This window comes from Crotalus tigris, unplaced genomic scaffold, assembly GCF_016545835.1.
Source record: "Crotalus tigris isolate CLP2741 ecotype Arizona unplaced genomic scaffold, ASM1654583v1 scf7180000024415.1033897, whole genome shotgun sequence".
Classification (NCBI taxonomy): Eukaryota; Metazoa; Chordata; class Lepidosauria; order Squamata; family Viperidae; genus Crotalus; species Crotalus tigris.
The window spans coordinates 453,011-475,493 of NW_024100581.1; the positions used below are offsets into that span (position 1 = coordinate 453,011).

The window sequence follows — 22,483 nt, forward strand, 5'->3', positions numbered from 1 at the left end:
AGCTTCAAATGGTAAAAAAACATCCCTAACATCTGTCCCTAAAGTCCTCAGCTTGACATACCAACAAGAAAATGTTAATGAATTTCAGAAAGAAATTCTTTCTATGTTAAAATCAATATAAGAGACAATTGCCTTAACTCATGATGAGACTAAAAACAACAAAAAGGAGATAAAAGAACAATTATTTAATCTAAATCTACAAACTCAGAAAATGACTACAAAGAAGGAACTAGCAACCCAGAAAATAGAAGGAAAATCAGAGGAAGCAGATCCAAAGTTGGAGGACATAAAGAAAGGAACTAACAGACAGACTCAGACAAATGAAGAATTAGAAGATGCAGCGATAATATCAGAAATAGAAAAGATATCTTACCTGTCAAGATCTCAGAACACACTTGAGGATAAAAAAGAAGAGCTGATAGTGGTGAATTATGCAGGGACACGATATAGACTAAATACAATTTCAAAGGCAAAAGAGTTTTATACTTATGTCCTGAAAGCAGGTTCACCACCATCTCCACGACCTAAGAGAACAGATGAAAGGCTGGAAGATAAACAGCCAGTTGAAGGCGTAATGTCATTGGTTGTAGGAGATTTACCGTAGGCTGAACCTACTGAACAGAGCTTGGAGGTAAAGGATGATTTAAATGAACACAGGATGACTTGTGCTGCGTATAGATGTAAAGAAAAGGAGCAGAAGCAGAAGGCTAATTCTGGATCAATAATACAAGGTCTGATTACTACAGAGCCTGTGGGAGGGACATGACCGAAGAGATCAACGGCTGATCTTCAAGCAGTGTCCCAGAGGCTCCAGGCCACTAAGGATGGCAAAGTTTCTGACATGGAATGTTAATGGTTTGAACTCACCACAGAAAAGAAAGAAAGTATTTCACTACTTGAAACAACATAAGAATGACATTGTTTGCTTGCAGGAGACTCATATTGCTGCGAAAGATCAAAAGCACTTGATTAATTCTCAGTTGGGATCACATTTTATAGCTTCTGCCCCAGATAAAAAGGGAGGAGCAGTTATTTATGTAAGAAGAGATTTATCGGCTAGATTAATTGAATCTGACACACAAGGAAGATATGTTATTATTGATTTAGTATTACAAGGCAAGAAATTTCTTATTATTGGATTATATGCTCCTAATCAACAACAAAAACAGTTCTATAAGTAGTTACATCATAAACTGATTCAATTGATTATAAATCTGTTATTATGATGGGTGATTGGAATGGTGTTTTGGATTCAAGTAAAGACAAGAAGGGATCTTTCAAAATCTCCAATCATTCTAAATTACCTAAGGCTTTTTTTGATCTGAAAGATGATTTGGAATTTAGAGACATTTGGCGAGAACAGAATATGGAGGACAGAGATTTTACTTTTTTTTCAGATAGGCATCAATCGTTTTCCAGAACTGATTTTTTTTTAATTACTACTGATTTTTTCTCCAGGGTCAAGAATGCTAAGAGTTTTCCTAGAACATTGTCGGATCATAGTCCTCTATGGTTGGAGTTATCTGCTGAAGATGGGAATAGAAGATCTTGGAGACTGAATGAAAATTTATTTAGATATGAGGGGCTTTCGCAGAAATGTAGAGAACATTTGAAGGAATTTTTTGTTTTGAATATGCATAAAGGTACTTCGATGGCAATGGTTTGGGATGCTAGTAAAGCTTATATGAGAGGGATTTTGATTCATATGAATAATGGACATACACGTAAGCAGACGCAAAAATGTAAAGAGTTGGAAGAAGAGATTAAATTGAAGGAGAAGGCCTTTATTTTGAATCCATTGGATAATAGATTAAAGATTTCTATAAATACGATTTAATATGTTAATGGCTGATCAGATTGAAGGTTATTGAAAGGGCAATATTGGAAGAAGGATTGTTTGCCTACTATAGAAGAATAGACGCTTGAAGTGTCAAATTTAGCAGAAATGGCTAAAATTTCTGCTTATTTGAAGGATCATTCACAAGAAAGATACATTTTGGTTTGGAGAAGATGGATAGATTATATTCAGAATAAATATGGGACTAAAAAGTTCCGTTTACTTTATGAGTAAATTTTAGAGTATTATTATTATTAATAGTTTATTATAGTGGGGCTTCCTGTGGTGACAGCAGTGCCAATGGTGGCTTTTTTCAGCCATCCGCCCTGGAATGTGTCAAAGCCAGCTGAGACAGCGAGCAACAGCCGTCTCGTGGCTTGAAATCTCTCTCCCCGGGCGACGGGGAGGAGGTGAGCTTCCCTCAGATAGTGGCAGAGCTCCCTGAGAGACCCCAAAGTTTTTTTCTTTGGAGGTCGGAGGGTGAGAGCTCCCATGGAGTCTGAGGTGTTCTCCACATTCCAGGATGCCTTTGCTCTAATTTTTTTTTAGAACAAAGCTAGACGCTGCTTTCACATCTGCTTTCAAAATGAACTTGTGAGTAAAATTTAAAGCAGACAGAGCTGACCAGGGAGATTATATTGGTGATTATTCTGAGACTTTAACTCTGGAAAAGATTTCATCTTCTCTTTCTTCTTATTTGAGAGGGGTGAAAAATGGTGCTGAGATGTTGATTTTAAGAGTGAAAGGACCGGAACTTCAATTTGAAACAATGTAACAGCTTTTACAAGATATAAGAATTTTCCTTTTTTTTAATATAGGGGGCTTTTGTCTTTTCCCCCTCCTTTTGTCTCCTCTCTCTCTCTCTCTCTCTCTCTCTCTCTCTCTCTCTCTCTCTCTCTCTGCTAACTGTTGAAGGTTTTATAAGTTTTTAAGAGTTTTTTCTTTTTTATATAAGTGACAAGCTGGCTTCAAAGCATCTCGGAGCTTTTGTTTCTAAAGCCTCGATCTCCTCTTCGGTAATGCAGATAGCCAAGCAAGTCGAGTCTAAATTTCCACCACTTTTTTCAGCTTTACCAGCAGTTTTATCTAAAGACTTACAGGACGCTTTGGAAGATAGCGTACGACGGATTGAAAAAGAGATAGGTGAAATTATTTAGGAAATAAATTTAGGAAACTGAGAGAAAACATAGCGTCTGTGTTTCAGAAGTTTGTTGATCATATAGATCGTCTGGATCAGCATACTGATGTTGCTGTAGAAAGTTCTGAAAAATTGGAAGATCGAGTTGATAAAACAGAAAATAAGGTGGAAATAATTCAGGATGAAATTACTATGTTACAATACAGAAGTATGGAGTTTGCTTTAAGAATAAGGGGAATGCAGGAAAACATTCAAGAGGATTTGAGACAAGTGGTCATAAAGGACATAGCTTTTATTTTGGAATCTGAGCCTGAAGAAATATTGAGAGAGACGGAAAAAGGTTTTAGGGTTAATTCAAGGGTTGCGAGGCAGAGGAATCTGCCACGAGATGTGGTTATTTATTTTTCTAGTAGATCACTTCGTAATAAAATTTTACAAGCCTTTTATAAGCAGAGATTTCAAATTGCAGCTCAGGATGTTATACTTTTGAAAGAATTACCTTCAAGAATTCTTAAAGTAAGAAAGCATTTTGTTTTTCTGGCTGATGAGCTTAAGAGGCGACAGGTCCGGTTCAGATGGGAAATACCGGTTGGAATAGTGGTGAATTATGCAGGGATACATTATAGATTTGACACAATTTTAAAAGCGAAAGATTTTTACACTTTTGTTTTGAAGGCAGGCTCTTCATTACCCACAGCTGAGATATTAGAAGAAAAGTTGGAAGAGAAACAGATTGAAGAAGATATGCAGGTTAAACCTCTCAACAATCTTTCTTGACAGAAGATTCATTAAAGAAATTTATTTATTTATTTATTTATTTATGAGATTTATATACCGCTTTAAGTGCAAGCACTCTCTAAGCGGTGTACACCAGTAAGCAATGTATATATATATTTACATTGCCCCCAACAATCTGGGTCCTCATTTTACCTACCCCAGAAGGATGGAAGGCTGAGTCAACCTTGAGCCGGTGAGATTTGAACCGCTGACCTGCTGAACAGTCAGCTAAAGTGACCTGCAGTACTGCACTCTAACTGCTGCGCCACCTCGGCTCTTGAGTATGACTCGTGTAGCTTTCAGAAGCAAAATAAAGGCGGGCTCTTCATTACCCACAGCTGAGACATCAGAAGAAAAGTTGGGAGAGCAGCTGATTGAAGAAGATATGCAGGTTGAACTTTTGCAGCAGTCCTCCTTAACAGAAGATTCATTAAAGAAATTGAGTATGACTCGTGCAGCTTTCAGAAGTAAAATAAAGGAAGGTTTTCCTCCATTTTCTACGCGCTAGACAATAGAAGGAAAAGTTGGAATATCAGCCGGCTGGCTAGCTTTTGGGGGGGGGGGATTATAAAGAGTTTTGTTAAATCCTTGTTATTTAGGGGAAAAAGTTTAAAAGTTTAAAATTATGATCTCTGTTTGGGAGAAGACTTGATAGGTTTTAATTTAGTGATTTAATATTTGGGAGTATTTATTATAATTTTTAATAAACGTATAAAGATAATTATGATATATTATGATATATTAAAAGTGTATAAGAAGTTGATAGGTTTTGATTTAGGAGAAAAGGTTAAATTTATGATTAATAAATTTACTTGGGTCTGGGGGGGAAAGAGTTAAGAGCCAAGTTTATATTGTTTAAAAGAAATATACATCTTGGGGTGGAGAAGGTGGATAAATTATATGAAGAATAAATATGGGATTTAATGGATAAATTATGATTAGAGTAGATATGATTAAAAGTATCGTTTTGATTATGAATAATTTTTGGTTTAAATTTGGAATTGTTTAATTTGCTTTGTATTTGATTTTTATAGTTGATTATGAATATTTTTGGTTTAAATTTTTTTAATTTGTTTGAATTTGTTGTTTAAATTTGTTTCGTATCTGAGTTAAAGTAAGTTATTGATTTTGTTATTTGTATAGTTGGATAGGTTTAGTTAGATTCAGTTTGTATTAGTTAAAGTTAAGTAGATTTTGTTTAATATGTTTGAAAACCCTGTGCCAAGCTCTGGGAAGTGGGGAGAGGGGGTTGGGGGTGCGTGGGTGTTCTGGGGAGTGGGGGGGAGGGGGGTTGGGGGTGGGTGGGTAAGTAGGTTAGACAATAGGATGAAAGTAAGATAATAGATGGGACAACTTATGAGAGAGATGTTGCTTGGGCATTTCCCCGGCACTGTATCCGAAGAGGGATGAGAGTGGAGGAGTAAGGTTAGGGAGGAAGTAGGATGGTGAGAGGAGGGGGGAGGGGAGAGAGAGGTGAGGGGAGGTGAGAAAGAGGAGGGAAGTAAGGGAGAGTGTTAGAGAGGGTAGATGCAGTTTGGGGGGTTGGGCAAGCAACACCTATGTGTATTTATTTTATTTTGTCAAATGTGAAATTTTTTCTTTTTTGTTTATGTAATTGATAAATGAAAAATAAAAACTTTTTTTTAAAAAAATAGTTTATTATAGTGGAATTTTTATTAGTTTTATTATTATTTTTAGTATTAGTATTGTTTAAGAATTTGGATATTGTATTGTTCAAGAATTAGGATATTAACTTGTTTATATTATTATGTTTATTTTTAATTTGTTTATTTTTATGTTAAAGGAAAGTTAAAGCGCATTATGGACTTGGTTATTTACATAGTTGGTTAATGTTAATTAGAGTATGATTAGTATATTTGTTACCCTGTACTCAGCTCTGGGAAGTGGGGAAGGGAGAGCGGGGGTTTAGGGGGGGAGTTTGGGGTGTATATTGTAACTTTTATAAAACTTTTCAATAAAAAAATTTTTTAAAAGAAAGAAAGAAGAGCTGATTGAATGGAAGATAGAGCTGTTAGAAGAATTGTGGGAAATTGGAGGAGGGAGGCTGTTTAATTAATATCAGTGGACTGAGTGTCCTTTCAAAAATACTTTAATCAAATTGTCTTTCTTATTCCGAACAATATACACAAAAATAGAGGAAAAATTATTTGATGATTCAAATGCATTGATTTGGAAAGTTAGTTGGCAAAAGAAGAAAGCTAGAGTAAGACTGAAGAAAATAGAGGTTTTGACCCATTAGTTGGGATATTATACTATTAATCAGATGTTTGAACATGGCTGAGAATAGATAATTGTTAGAAATAGAAGTACTGTTGTTATTATTATTACTAGAAAGACAGGATTTGTAACTAGAATATTATATTTTGGTATGAGAAAGGGAAATATGAAAACACTAAGAGGGTTTGAATAAGGGAAGCTTATATACCAGATATAACTTACTATGAGAACTTATAAGTGATAGAGACATTTTGAACACTGATGGGAAATTAAAATTTTTAAAAAGCAGGAAAAATATAATATTAATTGAACAAATGGATATTAAGTGCAAATGCAATTAAGATATATTTTGGTTAGAAAAGATATTTTAAACCAACATTATTGATATTATTAGGAAAATGTAATAAAGATGTTGATATTCAATTGTATATGTATTAACAACAATAAGAATTGTGTTTGCCTAATGTGGGAAAATGTATACTACTGGAAGAAGAGAGGAAGCATTGGATAGTGTAATATTTGGCCTAGATTGAAGAAGTTAATATGTACCACTGAATTACTAATGGACCCAGGACAACAAGTTATTTATTAAGTACTTATGATTGTAAAATTAGAAAATTAATAACATATTTATATAAAAAATATAAAAGGAAAAAAGAATGACATTGCTATAGGTGTATACTACCAGCCCCCCAACCAAGCAGAAGAAATAGATAAACCTTTTGCTAAACAACTAACAAATGTATGTAGGAAATATTCCATAATAGTAGTGGAAGATTTTAACTACCCTGATATCAACTGGGAGACAAACCCTGCAGCAAGTGGGAGATCAAACAGATTCCTAACCAATCTAGCTAACAATTTGTCATCCAAAAAGTAGAGGAGGGAGGAACTAGAGGAAAAGCCATACTGGACATAATACTTACTAATAGAAAAGAAGTGATAGACAAAATTGAAGTTGCCAGAACTTTGGGAGAGAGTGACCATATCATATTGGAATTCAGTATAATGCAAACTTTAAAAGAGCAGATTTTAACAAACTCAGAGAAACCCTAAGAAAAATTCCATGGATGAAAATACTAAAGCGGAAAACAACTCAAGAAGTTTGGGAAACTCTGAAAAATATGATCATAAAAGCCCAGTCCACCACAATACCACTGGAAAAGAAAAACAAGAAATCCAAGAAGAAACCAGCATGGCTGCGCAAAGATCTCTCTGATAAACTGAAAAACAAAAAGGACAAGTACAAAAAAATGGAAAGAGGGACACATACCCCGTATTTTCCCAAAAGTTAAACCCAGCCCAATAATAAGCCCTAGCTTGATTTTTGGGGGTGGGCCTAATATAAGCCCTACTCCAAAACTAAAAATCAAGGATGGGGGTAGGGGGGTGAAGCTGCCCCATGCACCCCAAACCTGCTTACCTTACTGGTAGGGCCACCACAGCCAGGCGTCTCACACCCCAACACCTGTCACACCACTACGTGATTTCTTCTGCAGCTGCTTGCTACCACTTGTGGCTAGTAGCCATGTGGCACATTGCATTTTTGCTGCTCCTGCCGGCAGGCCACTACATGGCACCACTTTCGCTGCTTGCGCAGCCCTTCGAGCCACGTCTACTGTTTGTGCAGCGCTTCGGGCCACTTTTGCTGCTTGCGCAGTGCTTTGGGCCACTTTTGCTGCTTGCATAGCGCTTCGGGCCAATTTCGCTGCTTGTGCAGCGCTTCAGGCCTCTTCTGTTGCTTGCGCACTTCAGGCCGCTTCTGTTGCTCATGTGCCACAGGTCTCTTCTATTGCTTGCAGCAGGAGGCCATGTGGCGCTTTGGGCTGTTTCAGCTGTGGAAACGGCTCTAAGAGCCACATGGCGTCCTGCCGGGAAGAGTGGCAACGACACAATGCACCACATAGCATCTGGTCACAAGTGGCGCAAGTGGCCATAGAAGAAGTCAAGTAGCGGCACAACAGGTGTTGGGATGTGAGAGGCCTGGCTGTGGTGGTCCTAAATTCTCTGAAATTAAGACCTAGTGCCTCTTTTGGAGGCAAAAAAAAATTAAGACCGGGTCTTAATTTCAGGGAAACACGGTAGCTAAGGAAATTATGCATCAGTCTTCAAACATAAAGAAACTATAGCCCAAACTACCAAAAACGTAACTAAAGACAGACTGGAAATGAAAATTAAAATAAGCAAGAAAATAGTTAGAGAACACCTATCTGATCTTGACAAATACAAATCACCAGTACCTGGTGGATTACAGCCTAGAGTAATGAAGGAGCGGGCAGATGTTACCTCAGAACTATTGTACCATGTCTTTCAAAATCCTGGAACACCAGGGAATTACCTGAGGATTGGAAAAGAGCTGATGCGGTTCCTATCTTCTAAAAAGGGATAAAACAGACCCAGGAAACTATAGATCAATCAGCCTAATATCTTACCTAGGAAGATACTGGAAAAGATAATAAAAAAACAGATTCGCGAACATCTAAAAACAAAGTTTTAACTAAAAGCCAGCATGGTTTTGTTAAAAAGGGATCATGCTAAATCAATCTTATTTCATTCTTTGACAAAGTGACTAAATTAGTAGACCAGTGAAAGGCTGTAGACATAATATACTTAGACTTCAGCAAGGCATTTAGCAAAGTAGATCAAAACCTACTTCTTAGTAAACTAGAAAAATGTGGGATAGACAGCATCACCACCAGATGGATTTGTAACTGGCTGACAAACTGTACTCAACGAGTCATCCTTAAGAGTACTACATCTACATGGAAGGAAGGAAGCAGTGGGGTACCACAAAATTCCATCTTAGGCCCAATACTCTACAATATCTTCATAAATGACTTAGATGAGGGAATAGAGGGAGAACATCAAATTTGCAGATGACAGTAAGCTGGCAGGTCTAGCCAACACCCCAGAAGACAAGCTCAGGATCCCAAAAGATCTTGACAGACTTGAACAATGGGCCATATCCAACAACATGATATTTAATGTGGAGAAAAGCAAGATTTTACACATAAGCAGGAAAAGCCAAAGGTACAAATACTGGCTCAAAAACAGTAACTATGAGAGGACTCCTTGGAATCTAGTGGATGATCTAGTCCATCTAGTCCAACTCCCCTGCCAAAGCAGGAGATCCTACACCATTTCTGACAGATGGCAGTCCAGTCTTTTCTTGAAAGCTTCCAGTGATGAAACTCCCAAAACATCCGAAGGCAAACTGTTCCATTAGCTGATTGTTCTCACTGTCAGAAAATTTCTCCTTATTTCTAGATTGAATCTCTCCTTGATCAGTTTCCATCCATTATTCCTTGTCTGGCCTTGAGGTGCTTTGGAAAATAGGTTATCCCCTCCTTTATGTGACAGCCCCTCAAATATTGGAAGACTGCTATCATGTCTCCCTAGGTCCTTCTCTTCACTAGACTAGCCATGCCCAGTTCCTACAAATGTTCTTCATATCTTTTAGCCTCCAGTCCCCTAATCAACTTTGTTGCTCTTCTCTGCACATTTTCTAGAGTCGCAACATCTTTTTTATAGTGCAGAGACCAAAATTGGTTGCAGTATTCTAAGTGTGGTCTTACTAAGGCTTTATAGAGTGATATTAGTACCTGTTGTGATATTGATTGAATCTCTCTGTTAATGCAACTTAGGATTGCATTGGCTTTTTTGGCTGCTGCCCACACTGTTGGCTCACATTTAATTGATTGTCCACTAAGATTCCAAGATCCCTCTCACAATTACTGCTATTAAGCCTGGTTTTACCCAATCTATATTTGTACTTTTGTTTTTTCTTGCTTAAGTGTAAGACTTTATTTTTCTCTACACTGAATTTCATTTTGTTAGATAGGGCCCATTGTTTATGTCTGTCAAGATGCCTCTGGATCTTGAGCCTATCATCTAGGGTGTTGGCTATTCCTGCCAGCTTAGTATCATCTACAAATTTGATAAGTTCCCCTTCGATTCCCTCTTCTAAGTCATTTATGAAGATGTTGAAGAGTCCTGGGCCTAGGACAGAACCTTATGGCACCCCACTGCTTACTTCCCTCCATGTAGTCATAGTACCATTAAGGACCACTCATTGAGTATGGTTTGTCATCCAGTTAAAAATCTGTCTAATGGTGATGCTGTCTATCCAAGAAGTAGGTTGTAGTCTACTTTGTCAAATGCCTTGCTGAAGTCTAAGTATACTATGTCCACAGCATTTCGCTGGTCTACTAATTTAGTTACTTGGTCAAAGAATGAGATAAGATGGGTTTGGCATGATCTGCTTTTAACAAACCTGTGCTGGCTTCTATTTATAACTTCCTTTGTTTCTAGATGTTCGCAGATTTGTTTTTTGATTATCTTTTCCAGTATCTTCCCTGGTATTGATGTTAGGCTGAATGGTCTGTAGTTTCCTGAATCTGTTTTTTCTTCCTTTTTTAAAATGGGAATCACATCAGCTCTTTTCCAACCCTCTGGTAGTCCCCTGGTGCTCCAGGATTTTTGAAAGATATGGTACAATAGTTCTGAGATGACATCTGACAGCTCTTTCAAAACTCTGGGATGTGATCTATCAGGTCCCAGTGATTTATGTTCATCAAGATCAGACAGATGTTCTCTTACCATTTTTTTGTTTATTTTAACTTTTATTTCTAGTCTGCCTTTTTCAGTTATGTTTTGGTAGATTAGGCTATAATTCCTTTTAGCGTGAAGACCGATGCAAAGAATGAGTTAAGCAGCTCTGTTTTCTCTCTTCTGCTTGTTACTTCCTTGCCCTCTTCTCTCTTTAGTGGACTGACTGTTTCCTTGATTTTTTTCTTGTTATTTATGTGTTGAAACAATCATTTTTTATTATTATCTTTGACTTTTGTTGCAAGTGTTTATTCATTCTGAGCCTTTGCTTTCCTGACTTCTTCTTTGCAGATTCTGGCTATCTGATGATATTTGGCCTTAGTTAGGTATCTTCTTTCCATTTTTTGTATTTGTCCTTTTTGTCTTTGAGTTTATCAGAGAGAGCTTTGTACAGTCACACTGGTTTCTTGTTAGATTTCTTGTTGTTCTTTTTCAATGGTATTGTGCTGGACTGGGCTTTTATGATCATATTTTTCAGAGTTTCCCAAGCTTCTTGAATTGTTTTCCCCTTCAGGATTTTCATCCAAGGAATCTTTCCCAAGTTCCCTCAGAAGTTTGTTAAGTTTGTTAAAATCAGCTCTTTTAAAATCTCTGGTATCATTATGTTCTATTTCTTTTATTTGCATTATATTGAATTCCAGTATGACATGGTCACTCTCACCCAAGGTTCCTGCAGTTTCAACTCCCTCTATCACTTCTCTGTTTTGGAGAATTAAGTCCAGTATGGCTGTCCCTCTCATTCTTTTGGACAACAAAGTTGTCAGCTAGGTTGGTCAAGAATCTATTCAATTTCTCATTTGGTTCAGAATTAGTTTTCCAGTTGATGTCAGGGTAATTGAAGCCTCCCATTACTATTGTAGCATGTTTGCTACATATATTTGTTAACTGGTTAGCAAAAAGTACATCTATTTTTTCTGCTTGGTTCTGTGGCCTGTGGCAATGTCATTCTTTTTTTCTTTTATATTGACCCATATGCATTCTAGGAGGTTTTTGTCTTTGGTCTCGTGCATTTCTGTAGCAATATAGTGGTCTTTTACATATAATGCAGCTCCACCTCCTCTTTTATGGGGTCTATTTTTTTTATCAGTTTGTATCCCTTTATCAGTATGTTCCACTCATGGGTTTCATCCCTCAAAGTTTCAGTAATTCCAATTATATCATATCTACCTTCATGTATTAATAATTCTAGTTCACCCTGTTTGTTCCCCAAACTTTTTGCACTTGTATATAGTCATTTTAGATCTTTATGTCTGACTCTGGGTATGCTTTCTATGTCTCCTATTTGGTGTTTGTGTTTGTCTTCCTTCCCATTCCTCCTTACCTCATTATTTGATTTGTTTTCTAGGGGCTTTTGCTTGTAATTAGGTCCTGGAGATCCTAAAGATTGGTCACCTCCCCTCCTCAGTTTTAGTTTAAAGCCCTCCTGATAAGTTGAGCCAGGTATTTTCCAAAAACATTCTTCCAGATTTTTGTGAGGTGAAGCCAGTCCCTTGCAAAAGAATCCATCATGGAGGTAGTGCAGACCATGGTCCAGGAATCCAAAGTTTTTTTGATGACACCAACCCTTTAGCCAGTGGTTCACTTCTTGAATCCTTTGTTCTCTTACCGGGTGTTGATCTTTTGTTGGCAGTATAGAAGAAAAAACTAGTCTTGCACCTAACACCTTGACCTTCTTGCCTAGCTGTTCATAATAATTCAATATTGTTTTCAGGTCCATTTTCATGTCATTTGTCCCTACATGTAGTAGTAGAAAAGGGTAGTAATCTGTGGGTTTTATTATTTTGGTTAGGTTCTTAGCCACATCTTTAATTTTTGCTCCAGGGAGGCAACATACAGCTGCAGCTGGGCCTCTCTCAGCAGGAAAGATTCACTGTAGGCCACTGCCCTTGTTGGTGTTTTCCTCTTAATTGCTCCAATTTTTCTTCTCTTTTTCCCTTCTCCAGTCATGTTTCTTTTCCTATGACTTATCTTTCCCTCTCCACCTCTCCTCCTACTGTTTTGTCTTAGTTTAATATCAGCTTTACTCCTCATGATGTAACCATGCTTCCTCTGTTGAGAATGCAAGTGGGCAATCTCCAAATCATTTAAATAATAAATTTAAATATAAAGCTGTTATTTAAATAATAACAGCTAATATTTTAAATCTGTCAGATTTCTTTGACTTCCTCAGAAGACCAATATCTTAAACTTTCAGAACTGAAATCCACATAGATACAGATCTGTGACTCTTTCCTTAAAGATATATGAAGAAAAGTTGCAGGAATTGGGTATGGCTAGTCCAGAGAAAAGAAGGACTAGGGTGGACATGATAGCAGTATTCCATTATTTGAGAGGTTGCCACAAAGAGGAGGGGGTCAACTTATTTTCCAAAGCACCAGAGGGCAGGACAAGAAAAATTGGATGGAAACTAATCAAGGAGAGAAGCAATCTGGAATTAAGAAGAAACTCCCTAACAGTGAGGACATTTAATCCTTGGAACAACTTGCTGTCAGAAGTCGTGGGTGCTTTATCAGTGGAGGTTTTTAAGAAGAGACTGGACAGTCACTTTTCTGAAATGATATATCTGCTTAAACAAGGAGGTTGGACTAAAAGACCTCCAAGATCCCTTCTAGCTCTATTCTGACTGATATAGTCATCTGGCTAAAATCTTTGTTATAATTAAGCAACTACTGAGATGTGGGCAAATAACTGAATGAGAGCAAATATTTTCATTATCTTTTCACAAAGTATGGGGGGAAAAAATCCAGGGAATAGTAGATCAATCAGCTTGATACAGTGACCAAGAAAGTTCCAGAACAGAATCAGTGTGTAGCAACTGAGAACAGTATGTCAAATGTAAAACTCAACATGGATTAATCAGTGCTGATCTTGATTTCCTCAAAAAGATTGTGGCAATGCTATTGTTGTACTATATCTTCATTTTAGGAAAGTGTTAATAAAATAACCAGTAACATTCTACTTATTAAAATAAAATTATTACGTTTATATGCTGCCTGGCTCCCAATGATACTGGTATTTTACATACTTAAAGCATATAAAAACCAAAAGCAATACAAAAAACATAGAAAAAAGAACAAGTCAGAAGAAGAATGATGGTAAAGAAAACAAACCCAGAGGAGAACAGAAAGCGAGAAAAAATCATCCTTCTCAAAGGTCTGGGCAAAAAGCCAGGTCTTTAGAACTCTTCCAAATACTAGTACAAAGGGAACCACTTAAAATCAGGAGGAACTTCAGTCCAGAGGCTTCACTGGTTATTCTGCATGTTATTATAATTACAAAATAGTGAAGTGTGATATAGAAAATATGACAATTAGAGGAATTTATAACTGGATCAAAACTGATACTCAACTCTCATTGATGCTCATCAAACTAGACATAGGCATGGAGGGGCATCTAATACTCAAGCCATTATTAATAACTTGAATGAAAGAAAAATGAATATTTATAAATTTATAGATCTTACAAATGTAGATGGAATAACTAAGCACATAAAAATGGAAGCAAACTTCAAAATTGTCTTGAAAAATTAGAAGCAGTTTTCAAAGCATAGATCAGTGGTTCTTAACCTTTTTAATGCTGTGACCCCCAACCAGTCGTAAGTCGAGGACTACCCAACCAGTCATAAGTTGAGGACTACCCAACCAGTCGTAAGTTGAGGACTTTTCCTGCCTGGGAGCGCCGCGCATGCGTGGTGCTGCCCCCTGCGCCAGCCAAGGCGTAGCTGGCAAGGGACAGCGACGGCGCAGGGCGACCACTGGCTGGGCCACCAGCTGGCCCAGACCAAGGAAGGTAAGGCACCCGCCGGGCCCCACGCGCACCAGCAACCCTCCCTGCACCCGCCGGCCTCCCACCTTCCACCCCTGGCCCTCTTTTACTTACATTTTTAGTAGTTGCTCAGCAGGGAGGGGTGGAAACTTCCAGACAGCTCGCCTTCGCTGCAGACAATTTGCAGCACCGTTTGCAGAATGGGACTTTTGGCGGGCTCAGCAGGGCAGAGACAGCCTGGACAATTCCTATTGGCTTTTGAAAGCCAATAGAATTAGATTCTATTCAAGAGAGTCTATTCTATTGGCTTTCAAAAGCCAGTAGAATAAAAGCGAGTAGCACAGCTAAGGAAAAGGGGAAAAAATGGCAGACTGCGTTGTTTGGCAACCCCCATGAAATGGTCGTTCGACCCCAAATGGGGTCGCAATCCACAGGTTGAGAACCACTGGCATAGATCATGACCCACCCAGGGCCCTACAGGAGACTAGGTAGAGGAATGAAATATTTCTAAAATGGATTAAGCATACACAGGAGAAGCAAAAATGCTGTCAACACTTCTTCTGCTTGTGAGATGTCAACACTTGTTTCAGCTTTTTGAGGGTAAGCCCATCATGGGCTTTTATAGGCTAAATGGGTAATAACACTCAGAACAAGTTTGAGAAATGGTTGAACTCATGGATCTAGCTGTTAAAAATTGTTAAAATTATTTATTATTTAGTCACAGAAAGTTAACATGAATTCATTTACTATTTTAAGTTAGGATTCCCAAACTATGAATCATGACTTGCTATAAGTCAACAGCAAATCTGAGGAATTGTACATATAAATGTGGATTGCTGCCTAAACTTACAACTGGCTCTTTTGAGCAAAGGTTCTGACAAGGCTCTTATAATTTGTGCAGACTAAATGGCCTTCAGTCAACTTCTTCTTAAAGCATGCATAAAAAATACACAAGTGACTTCTAAAGTTTTTTCACACCTAACATACCTCACAAAAATTTTGGCAATGGTTTTTCTTCAGATCCCAGAACTCTTTGCAAGGTTCCAAACACTGAAAAGAATAATTTGAAAACATGTCAGGAAGTAAATAAGATATCTAGTTCCTTAATCAAGATAGGAATTTAAAACATATTGAAAAAAACAAAAACTGTATCAGTGAAGAAAAGTGAACATATAATATATTCTGAAAGAACAACAGCACAGTTAATTGGCTTCAGCATGGAAAACTGCAATTAAATTAGCATATTTGATATTTCTTATTTATAGTAGTATTTATTTCTTTTCCTCATGCTCCATAAATATGATCATCAACATCTCATCAATGACTTACAATATCAAAAATTTTAGTAAAGCCTCTTTTTCTAGGATGCCAGTAAATGTGTCAAACCCTCAATGTATTTCTTTCTTATGCTCTCATTTTTGGGTTCTGCTATTCTATTGGGGGGGACCTAGGGGTCTTATGCAATGTACTTCCTTTGTTTTGTTCTATCCTCTTTGGAGTATCTTGGAGGGTGGTGAAAGGAATGTGCCTCCAGCCATCTGCCTTATCTCCCTTCAGTCAACTTCTCCTTATAGCATGCATAAAAAATATACAAGTGAGTTCTTGGTAAGTGGACCCATCACACCAATTACCAGGCCCATAGAACTGCTAATCCCAGGTATGGAGAAGAAGGTGGCCCTCAAGGCATTACTAGACTCAGGCTGCACCAGATGTTTAATAAGCCCAACCCTGGTGGGGAATCTGGGGATTCCTGTAAGGAGACTAAAGAAGACAATTTTGTTTGGTCAATTAGACGGGTCTATTGCAGGGGGTGTCCCAGCCACCCTCACCATGATGCCCATGGAATTATGGGGGATCACACTGAGACTTTGACTTTTATAGTGATCCCTGGTATGGAATGGCTCCTAACTCTAGGACTGCCCTGGTTAAAAAAATGGAACCCGCAGGTGAACTGGAGAACAGGGGACTTGAGATTTCCAAAAGGGAAACCCCACTCACCCGATAGTCACCACAGCCCCAAAGTGAAGCTTGAGCATGAAGTGGTGGCATTACTCAATGATCGGGAATTAGAAGGCATACCCTGGGATTGCCCCCCTCCACTGTCCCACAGACTGTGCTATTGAGATTAATCCCAAAGCTCAGTTGCCAAAACCCAAGCTCTATTTGATGACCCCGAGAGTTAGAAGAACTGCGCTAAATCATAGATAAGAATTTGACACGCCATTTCATTCAACTGGCCAGACCGAAAATGGCCACTCCGGTGCTATTTTGGGAAAAAAAGATGGGTCTCTTTGTCTTTGCGTGGATTATAGGTGTTTGAACACCGTGTGTATGGACAATGTCTACCCCTTGCTGCTCATGAAAGACATGCTAGCCCACCTCTCAAAGGGGAAGATATTCTCCAAGTTAGATCTGCAGGAAACATATTACCAGGTTAGAATCAAGGAGGGGGATGAGTGGAAAACTGCTTTCAACTGCCCCCTGGGGTGCTTCCAATTCAAAGTACTTCCGTTTGGACTACAGGGAGTACCCACAATATTTATGCAGCTAAAGGTTCTCCATGAGCATTTGTACAAGGGGTTTTTGGTGTACCTGAATGACATATTAATTTACACCGAAATGAAAGCCGAGCATGTGAAGTTAGTCAGAGCAGTCCTAAATAAGCTTCGCACAGCCAAACTGTATGCGAATCTTTTGAAATGTGAATTCCACAAAGAAAAAAAAATGACTATTTGGGCTACTGGATTTCTCATGAAAGGGTAGAAATGGACCCAGAAAAGGTACAAGCAGTTTTGGAGTGGGCCCCACCACATACCAGAAAAAGCTGCAAAATTTTCTGGGCTTTGCAAACTTCTATTGGAAATTCATCCCCTCCTTTGCTCAGATTGCATTCCCCATTACTAACTTACTAAAAAACAAGGGAGGGAGGGGAACTGAAACCTAGACAGCCGCTAAAATGGACTATGGAATGCCAAGCAGCATTTTAGAAATTGAAAAGACTTTTTTCCACTGAGCCAGTGCTAAAACACCCAGATCCAGAAAAAACATTTGTCATCCAAGCAGATGCGAGCGACATACCAGTGGGCGCAGTACTACTCCAGAAAAACCAGGAAGGCCAATTGCAACCTTGCACCTACACCTCAAAGAAACTCACAGAAACCGGGGAGTGTTTCCGGTGATGTCGCTGAAGATAGATCTGGGGGAGAGACTCTCCTTTCCCCAGGTCTGATTTTCATCTGCCAGTGGGTCCGTTCAGACTGAAAGCCACCCCAGAGAGGTGGCCACCAAGGGGTGAAACTTTGGGGACCATGGGTCAGTGGTAGCTGGCTTGTTGGAGCCAAAGGAGTACCTGGAATCGGCGGAAGAAAGGTGGCTTGCATTCATGCAATCCGCCATTAACACCTGATCGTCGGAGACAGAGAAGCAGCACAGAATGACAGCAAACAGCTGAGTTGGGTGACAATACTGTCTTCTTTCCCAGTAGAGGTGGATTTCTGGCAAACAGCTCTTCTACAGCCTGAGAGCAAAGCCTCTTACTTCTAGGGAGGGGTGGAGTTTTTTCTCCCCCCCTCCTGAATACAAGTGGCAGTTTAAGCCATTTTGCAATTTAAAAAACTTCGTACATAGCAAAGCTGTCTGAGGCTCAAAAGAAATTTGGGAAGCTACTGTTCTTTTTATAGACGCTTTTTTTTCTTTGTTCTGTGTTGAAAACCCACTGCAATTTTACCTGCTATTTTTAAAATTCTATAAACTTTTTTCCCTCTCTTGATTACTTTTTTCTTTCTTTTTTTATCTATCAAATGTGCTGGGAACTGATACTTTGTGTTCCCTGGTGGTTACATTGAGAACTATTTTCACTTTCTCTTGTCTGGAGTTTATTCAGATCAGAAGCTTGACTGTATGCCCAGACATTCTTTATCTAAGACCTTGAAGCTTGTTGAAAAAAAGACTTTCCTTTGGTTTATTTGGCTCCACAAGACAGACTATATTTATAAATAAATGGTACTTGAAGCCATCTGCCTCCTTGATTATAATTATTGTGCTTTGGAACTATAATAAGCTCTCTTAGAAGAATTGGAAACTAAGAAATCTTTCTGAATAGAATTTGGTGGATTATAATTTTGATATTTTTGCTTTTTTCTTTCTCCTTTTTATCCTTTTTATTTTGAGAGTATTTTTCCCTCTCCTCTTTTTATTATTATCTCCTTCCTTTTTTCTTGTTGCCATTTTTTACCTTTTTCTTTTTAACTATTTTCATGGATTTCCCCTCCTAGCAATAGGACCCTACTGGATTATAATTGGCCATTTGGCTACCTGGTGAATTACAATATAAGATATAAAGCCAAAGATAGCGTTTCAAACCTGTCTAAACTTGGGAGAAAGGGATCTTCTGCCTCTGCTTTGACTTCTGCAAGCCCAGTTTATCAAAAATCAATCATGACAGTGCTGCAGCAAGAAAAAATGGATGTTCAACAAAAAGACACCCAGGCAATATTGCAGGCAATTGTAGCCCACATGGCATCCTTGATAAAAAAAAGTATGAAGACTTGAAAAATGATCTTGATAACATGAACCAAAAAATTATCAACATAGATTCTCAAATTGAAAATTTTAAACAGACGATTACAGATAATCAACAAAATAGAAAACAAATCAGTGGAAGTTGACCAGAATTTAGAATCCTTAAAAGATAAGAATGAAAACTTGGCCCAAATAAATGGGGAATTGGAAGACACATTGGCGGTGATAGAGATGGAAAGGGCCTCATATTTTCTAAGATTTCAAAACATAATAGAAGACAAGGAAGAGAACCTCTTAAGCCTGATAATTGAGCTACTCGCAGATTTCCTAGGAATGGGGAAGATCCAAATGGAAGGAGAACTAGACCAGATCTAAAGAGTTAATTCAAACTATGCCAGGAGAAATAAAGTGCCCATGGAAGTTCACGTCAGATTTCTTAAAAGATCTGTATGAGATGAGATTTTGAGAAAAGTAATAGATCAACTGTTAAAAAGAAAAAGAAGTAGTAGTGCTTAAACAAATTCCTAGAAAGATAAAAGAGGCTCAAAGAGATTACCAGTTTTTAACCAGGAAATTGCTTGAAAAAGGAGTGAATTTTAGATGGTTGATCCCAGAAGGGATCTTAATCTACTGGGATTCAAAAAGATATAGATTGGATACACTGCTTAAAGCACTGGAATTTTTTGACAATCACAGAGTGTTTTTGGAAAAAGGTGATCCTGAACCCAAGAAGCAAGAGGAAATGGGTGGTGAAGGAGTGGCTAAACAACTAGAGGAGGAAGAAGTTAAAAATACATATTCAGAAGGAGCAAGACCAAGAGACCAGAGACAGATAAGATCAACTAGAAAATTGAGACCTAGATATAACTGAAAGAGATGGAGGAGATTGGAATTTTATCAATAAATATAAATGGACTGAATTCTCCCTCAAAAAGGAGAAATTTTTTTACTAGACTACAAAAATTAAAAATGGACATAATTTGCTTCCAAGAGACACATATTAAGAGACAACATTTCAAAATTTTAGAACTGAAAATGGGCAAACTTTATTTTACGCTTGCATCCAAAAAGAAAAGAATAGCCCTTTATATAAAAGAAAAGATGAATCCCAAACAAATTTATGCAGACGAAGAGGGGAGAATATTAATGGTGGAAATTATGGTGGATATTGATGGTAGCAATAGATGCACCTAACGATAAGCAAGAACAATTATATCAACAATTACACAAGAAAATAGTGGACTTAAACTACCAAAATCTTGGCATACTGGGAGACTTTAATGCAATAGTAGACGCAACTCTGGACTATAAAAACCATAAACAAGGGAGAAAAGGAGGAAATATTTTACCTAAAGCATTTTTAAAAATGAAAGAAGAATTGGGTATTCAAGATATGGAGAGAGAGAAACCCAGAAAAATCACAACATACATTCTATTCAAATAGACATAAATCATGATCTAGAATTGATATGCTATGGACATTTTTGACTTGAAAATGATAATACAAGAGGTAGAGATAGAAACTAATGTTTGGGCAGATCACAACCCAATAAAAATGACTTGGAAAGGAACCAAGAAAAAACTAAAATGGTCTCTGAATAAACTATATTGAAAGAAAAAGAATTCTTATAACTAGCAACAAAGGAAATGGAATTTTTTAAAAAAAATAAATAGGAAAGATGAAACAGCTCTTCAAAATGTATGGGACACAGCTAAAGCATATTTTAGAGGGTTGGCTATAACCTATACTACTAAAAAGAATGAAGAAAAGAAACAACTACAGTTAAAGCTGAGAGAAGAACTTAAAAAACTGGAACTAGAGTTACAAATAGACCCACAAAAGAAAGTCCTTAAGAAACAAATGGAAATAATAAAACATAAACTAAACCTGGCTGAGATGGATATAATGGCACAACAGATTAAACGGACTAAACAGAATTTTTTTGAAAATGCTAACAAGCCAGGGAGATGGCTAGCATATAGATTGAAGAAAGAAAAAGAAAAAAGAATGACAAATAAGCTACAAGATTCAAAAGGAGAACTACAGTTCCACAATGATGCAATGAAAAAAATCATTAAAGATTACTATGAGACACTGTACAAGGCAGAGGTAGTTTCCAAAGAGGAAATACAGTTGTATCTAAAAGAAACAGACTTGCCAAAAATCCCAGAGAATATCCGAAATATGCTAAATGGGAAAATATCAATGATGGAAATTACAGAAGCTATAAAAAGACAAAAAAAAAAAAAAAGACAAGGCTCTGGGCCCAGACAGTCTTCCTACAGAATTCTATGTAGCACTACAAGATATATTAAGTCTGATGTTGAAAGAATTGTGTAATGGAATCTTTTTGGAGACTAAAATACCAAACTTGTGGACTGAAGCTAATATTGCTCTGATACCCAAAGAAGACACTGACCCCACACAAATAAAAAAGTATAAACCAATATCGTTACTAAATGTGGATTACAAAATTTTTTCCTTGATAATGGCAGAAAGAATTAAGAAATTCCTGACTGAATTTATATATACAGACCAAAATGGCTTTCTACCTAAAAGACAGATAAAAAATAATTTAAGGATTATTTTGGATGTTCTGGAATACTATGAAAATCACCCAGGGAAACAGAGGGCATTAATATTTCGTGATGCGCAAAAAGCATTTGATAATTTAAATTGGCAATTTATGTTCCAGCAGTTGATGGAAATGGACTTTGGAAAAAACTTTATAAATGCAATCTAAGCAATTTACCACAAACAAATGACTAGAATAATGCTAAATGGAGATTACACAGAAAGCTTTGACATCAAAAAAAGGTACAAGACAGGGATGTCAACTATCCCCACTGCTATTTATACTAATATTGGAAGTATTGGCCAGAAATATTAGGCAAGACATAGAAATTAAAGGACTGGATATAAAAGAGAAAAAATATAAATTACAAGCTTTTGCAGATGACTTGGTCTTCATTTTGGAGGAGCCACTAGAAACAGCTACCAAATTGTTGGAGAAAATAGAAAAGTTTGGAGAAGTGGCAGGTTTGAAAATAAATAGAGAAAAGACTAAGGCAGTGGTAGTCAACCTGGTCCCTACCGCCCACTAGTGGGCATTCCAGCTTTCATGGTGGGTGGGGGGGAGGGTTCAATCCAAGCCGTTTAAATTTTCGGATCCATTGAGCCCTCCAATCGGCTCACAGAGCTTTCCAGCAGGCGCGGGGTGTTAGCCTCAGCTGGGTGACCCCCCATGGAGCTCTCAGAAGCCGGACAGCCTCACCGAAGTGCGCCGTCATCGTGAGGCTCCCGTCAACTTCCTTGATGATCCGGATCACAGCAGAGGCTGTGCAACAAGATAAAACTGCAAGTGCCTCATTTTTGGCTCTAGAGGGTGGAAATTAAAGACACAATGAACAAGGCTGGGAAGGCCCGGCCAAAATAGAAGCAGCCGCTAATTTTGGCGCGGCCGCCATTTTGAGAGCCGCACAGTGCCCTCAGTCATAGAGGTTTCAGGCATCTCTGACAAGAACAAGGCTCTCTCTTCATCCTGCTGTGACAGGCACGGATCGGGGGCAAACCAGACTCCAGTGGGCATTCCCTCATG

At 37.9% G+C, this 22,483-nt stretch overlaps 1 protein-coding gene across 6 annotated transcripts in view; it reads right to left on the reverse strand.

Annotated features, from left to right (window-relative positions):
- The window catches only part of ANOS1 (anosmin 1), a 395,256-nt gene that overhangs the window by 63,637 nt on the left and 309,136 nt on the right, over positions 1–22,483 (reverse strand). For 5 of the 6 annotated variants that reach the window (XM_039329753.1, XM_039329749.1, XM_039329748.1 and 2 more), the window contains one exon: positions 15,351–15,413. The exons of the other annotated variant lie outside the window; for it this stretch is intronic. In XM_039329753.1, the coding sequence (XP_039185687.1) occupies positions 15,351–15,413 (63 nt within the window). The remainder of the gene's footprint in view (positions 1–15,350; positions 15,414–22,483) is intronic. 6 annotated transcript variants of the gene reach the window in all.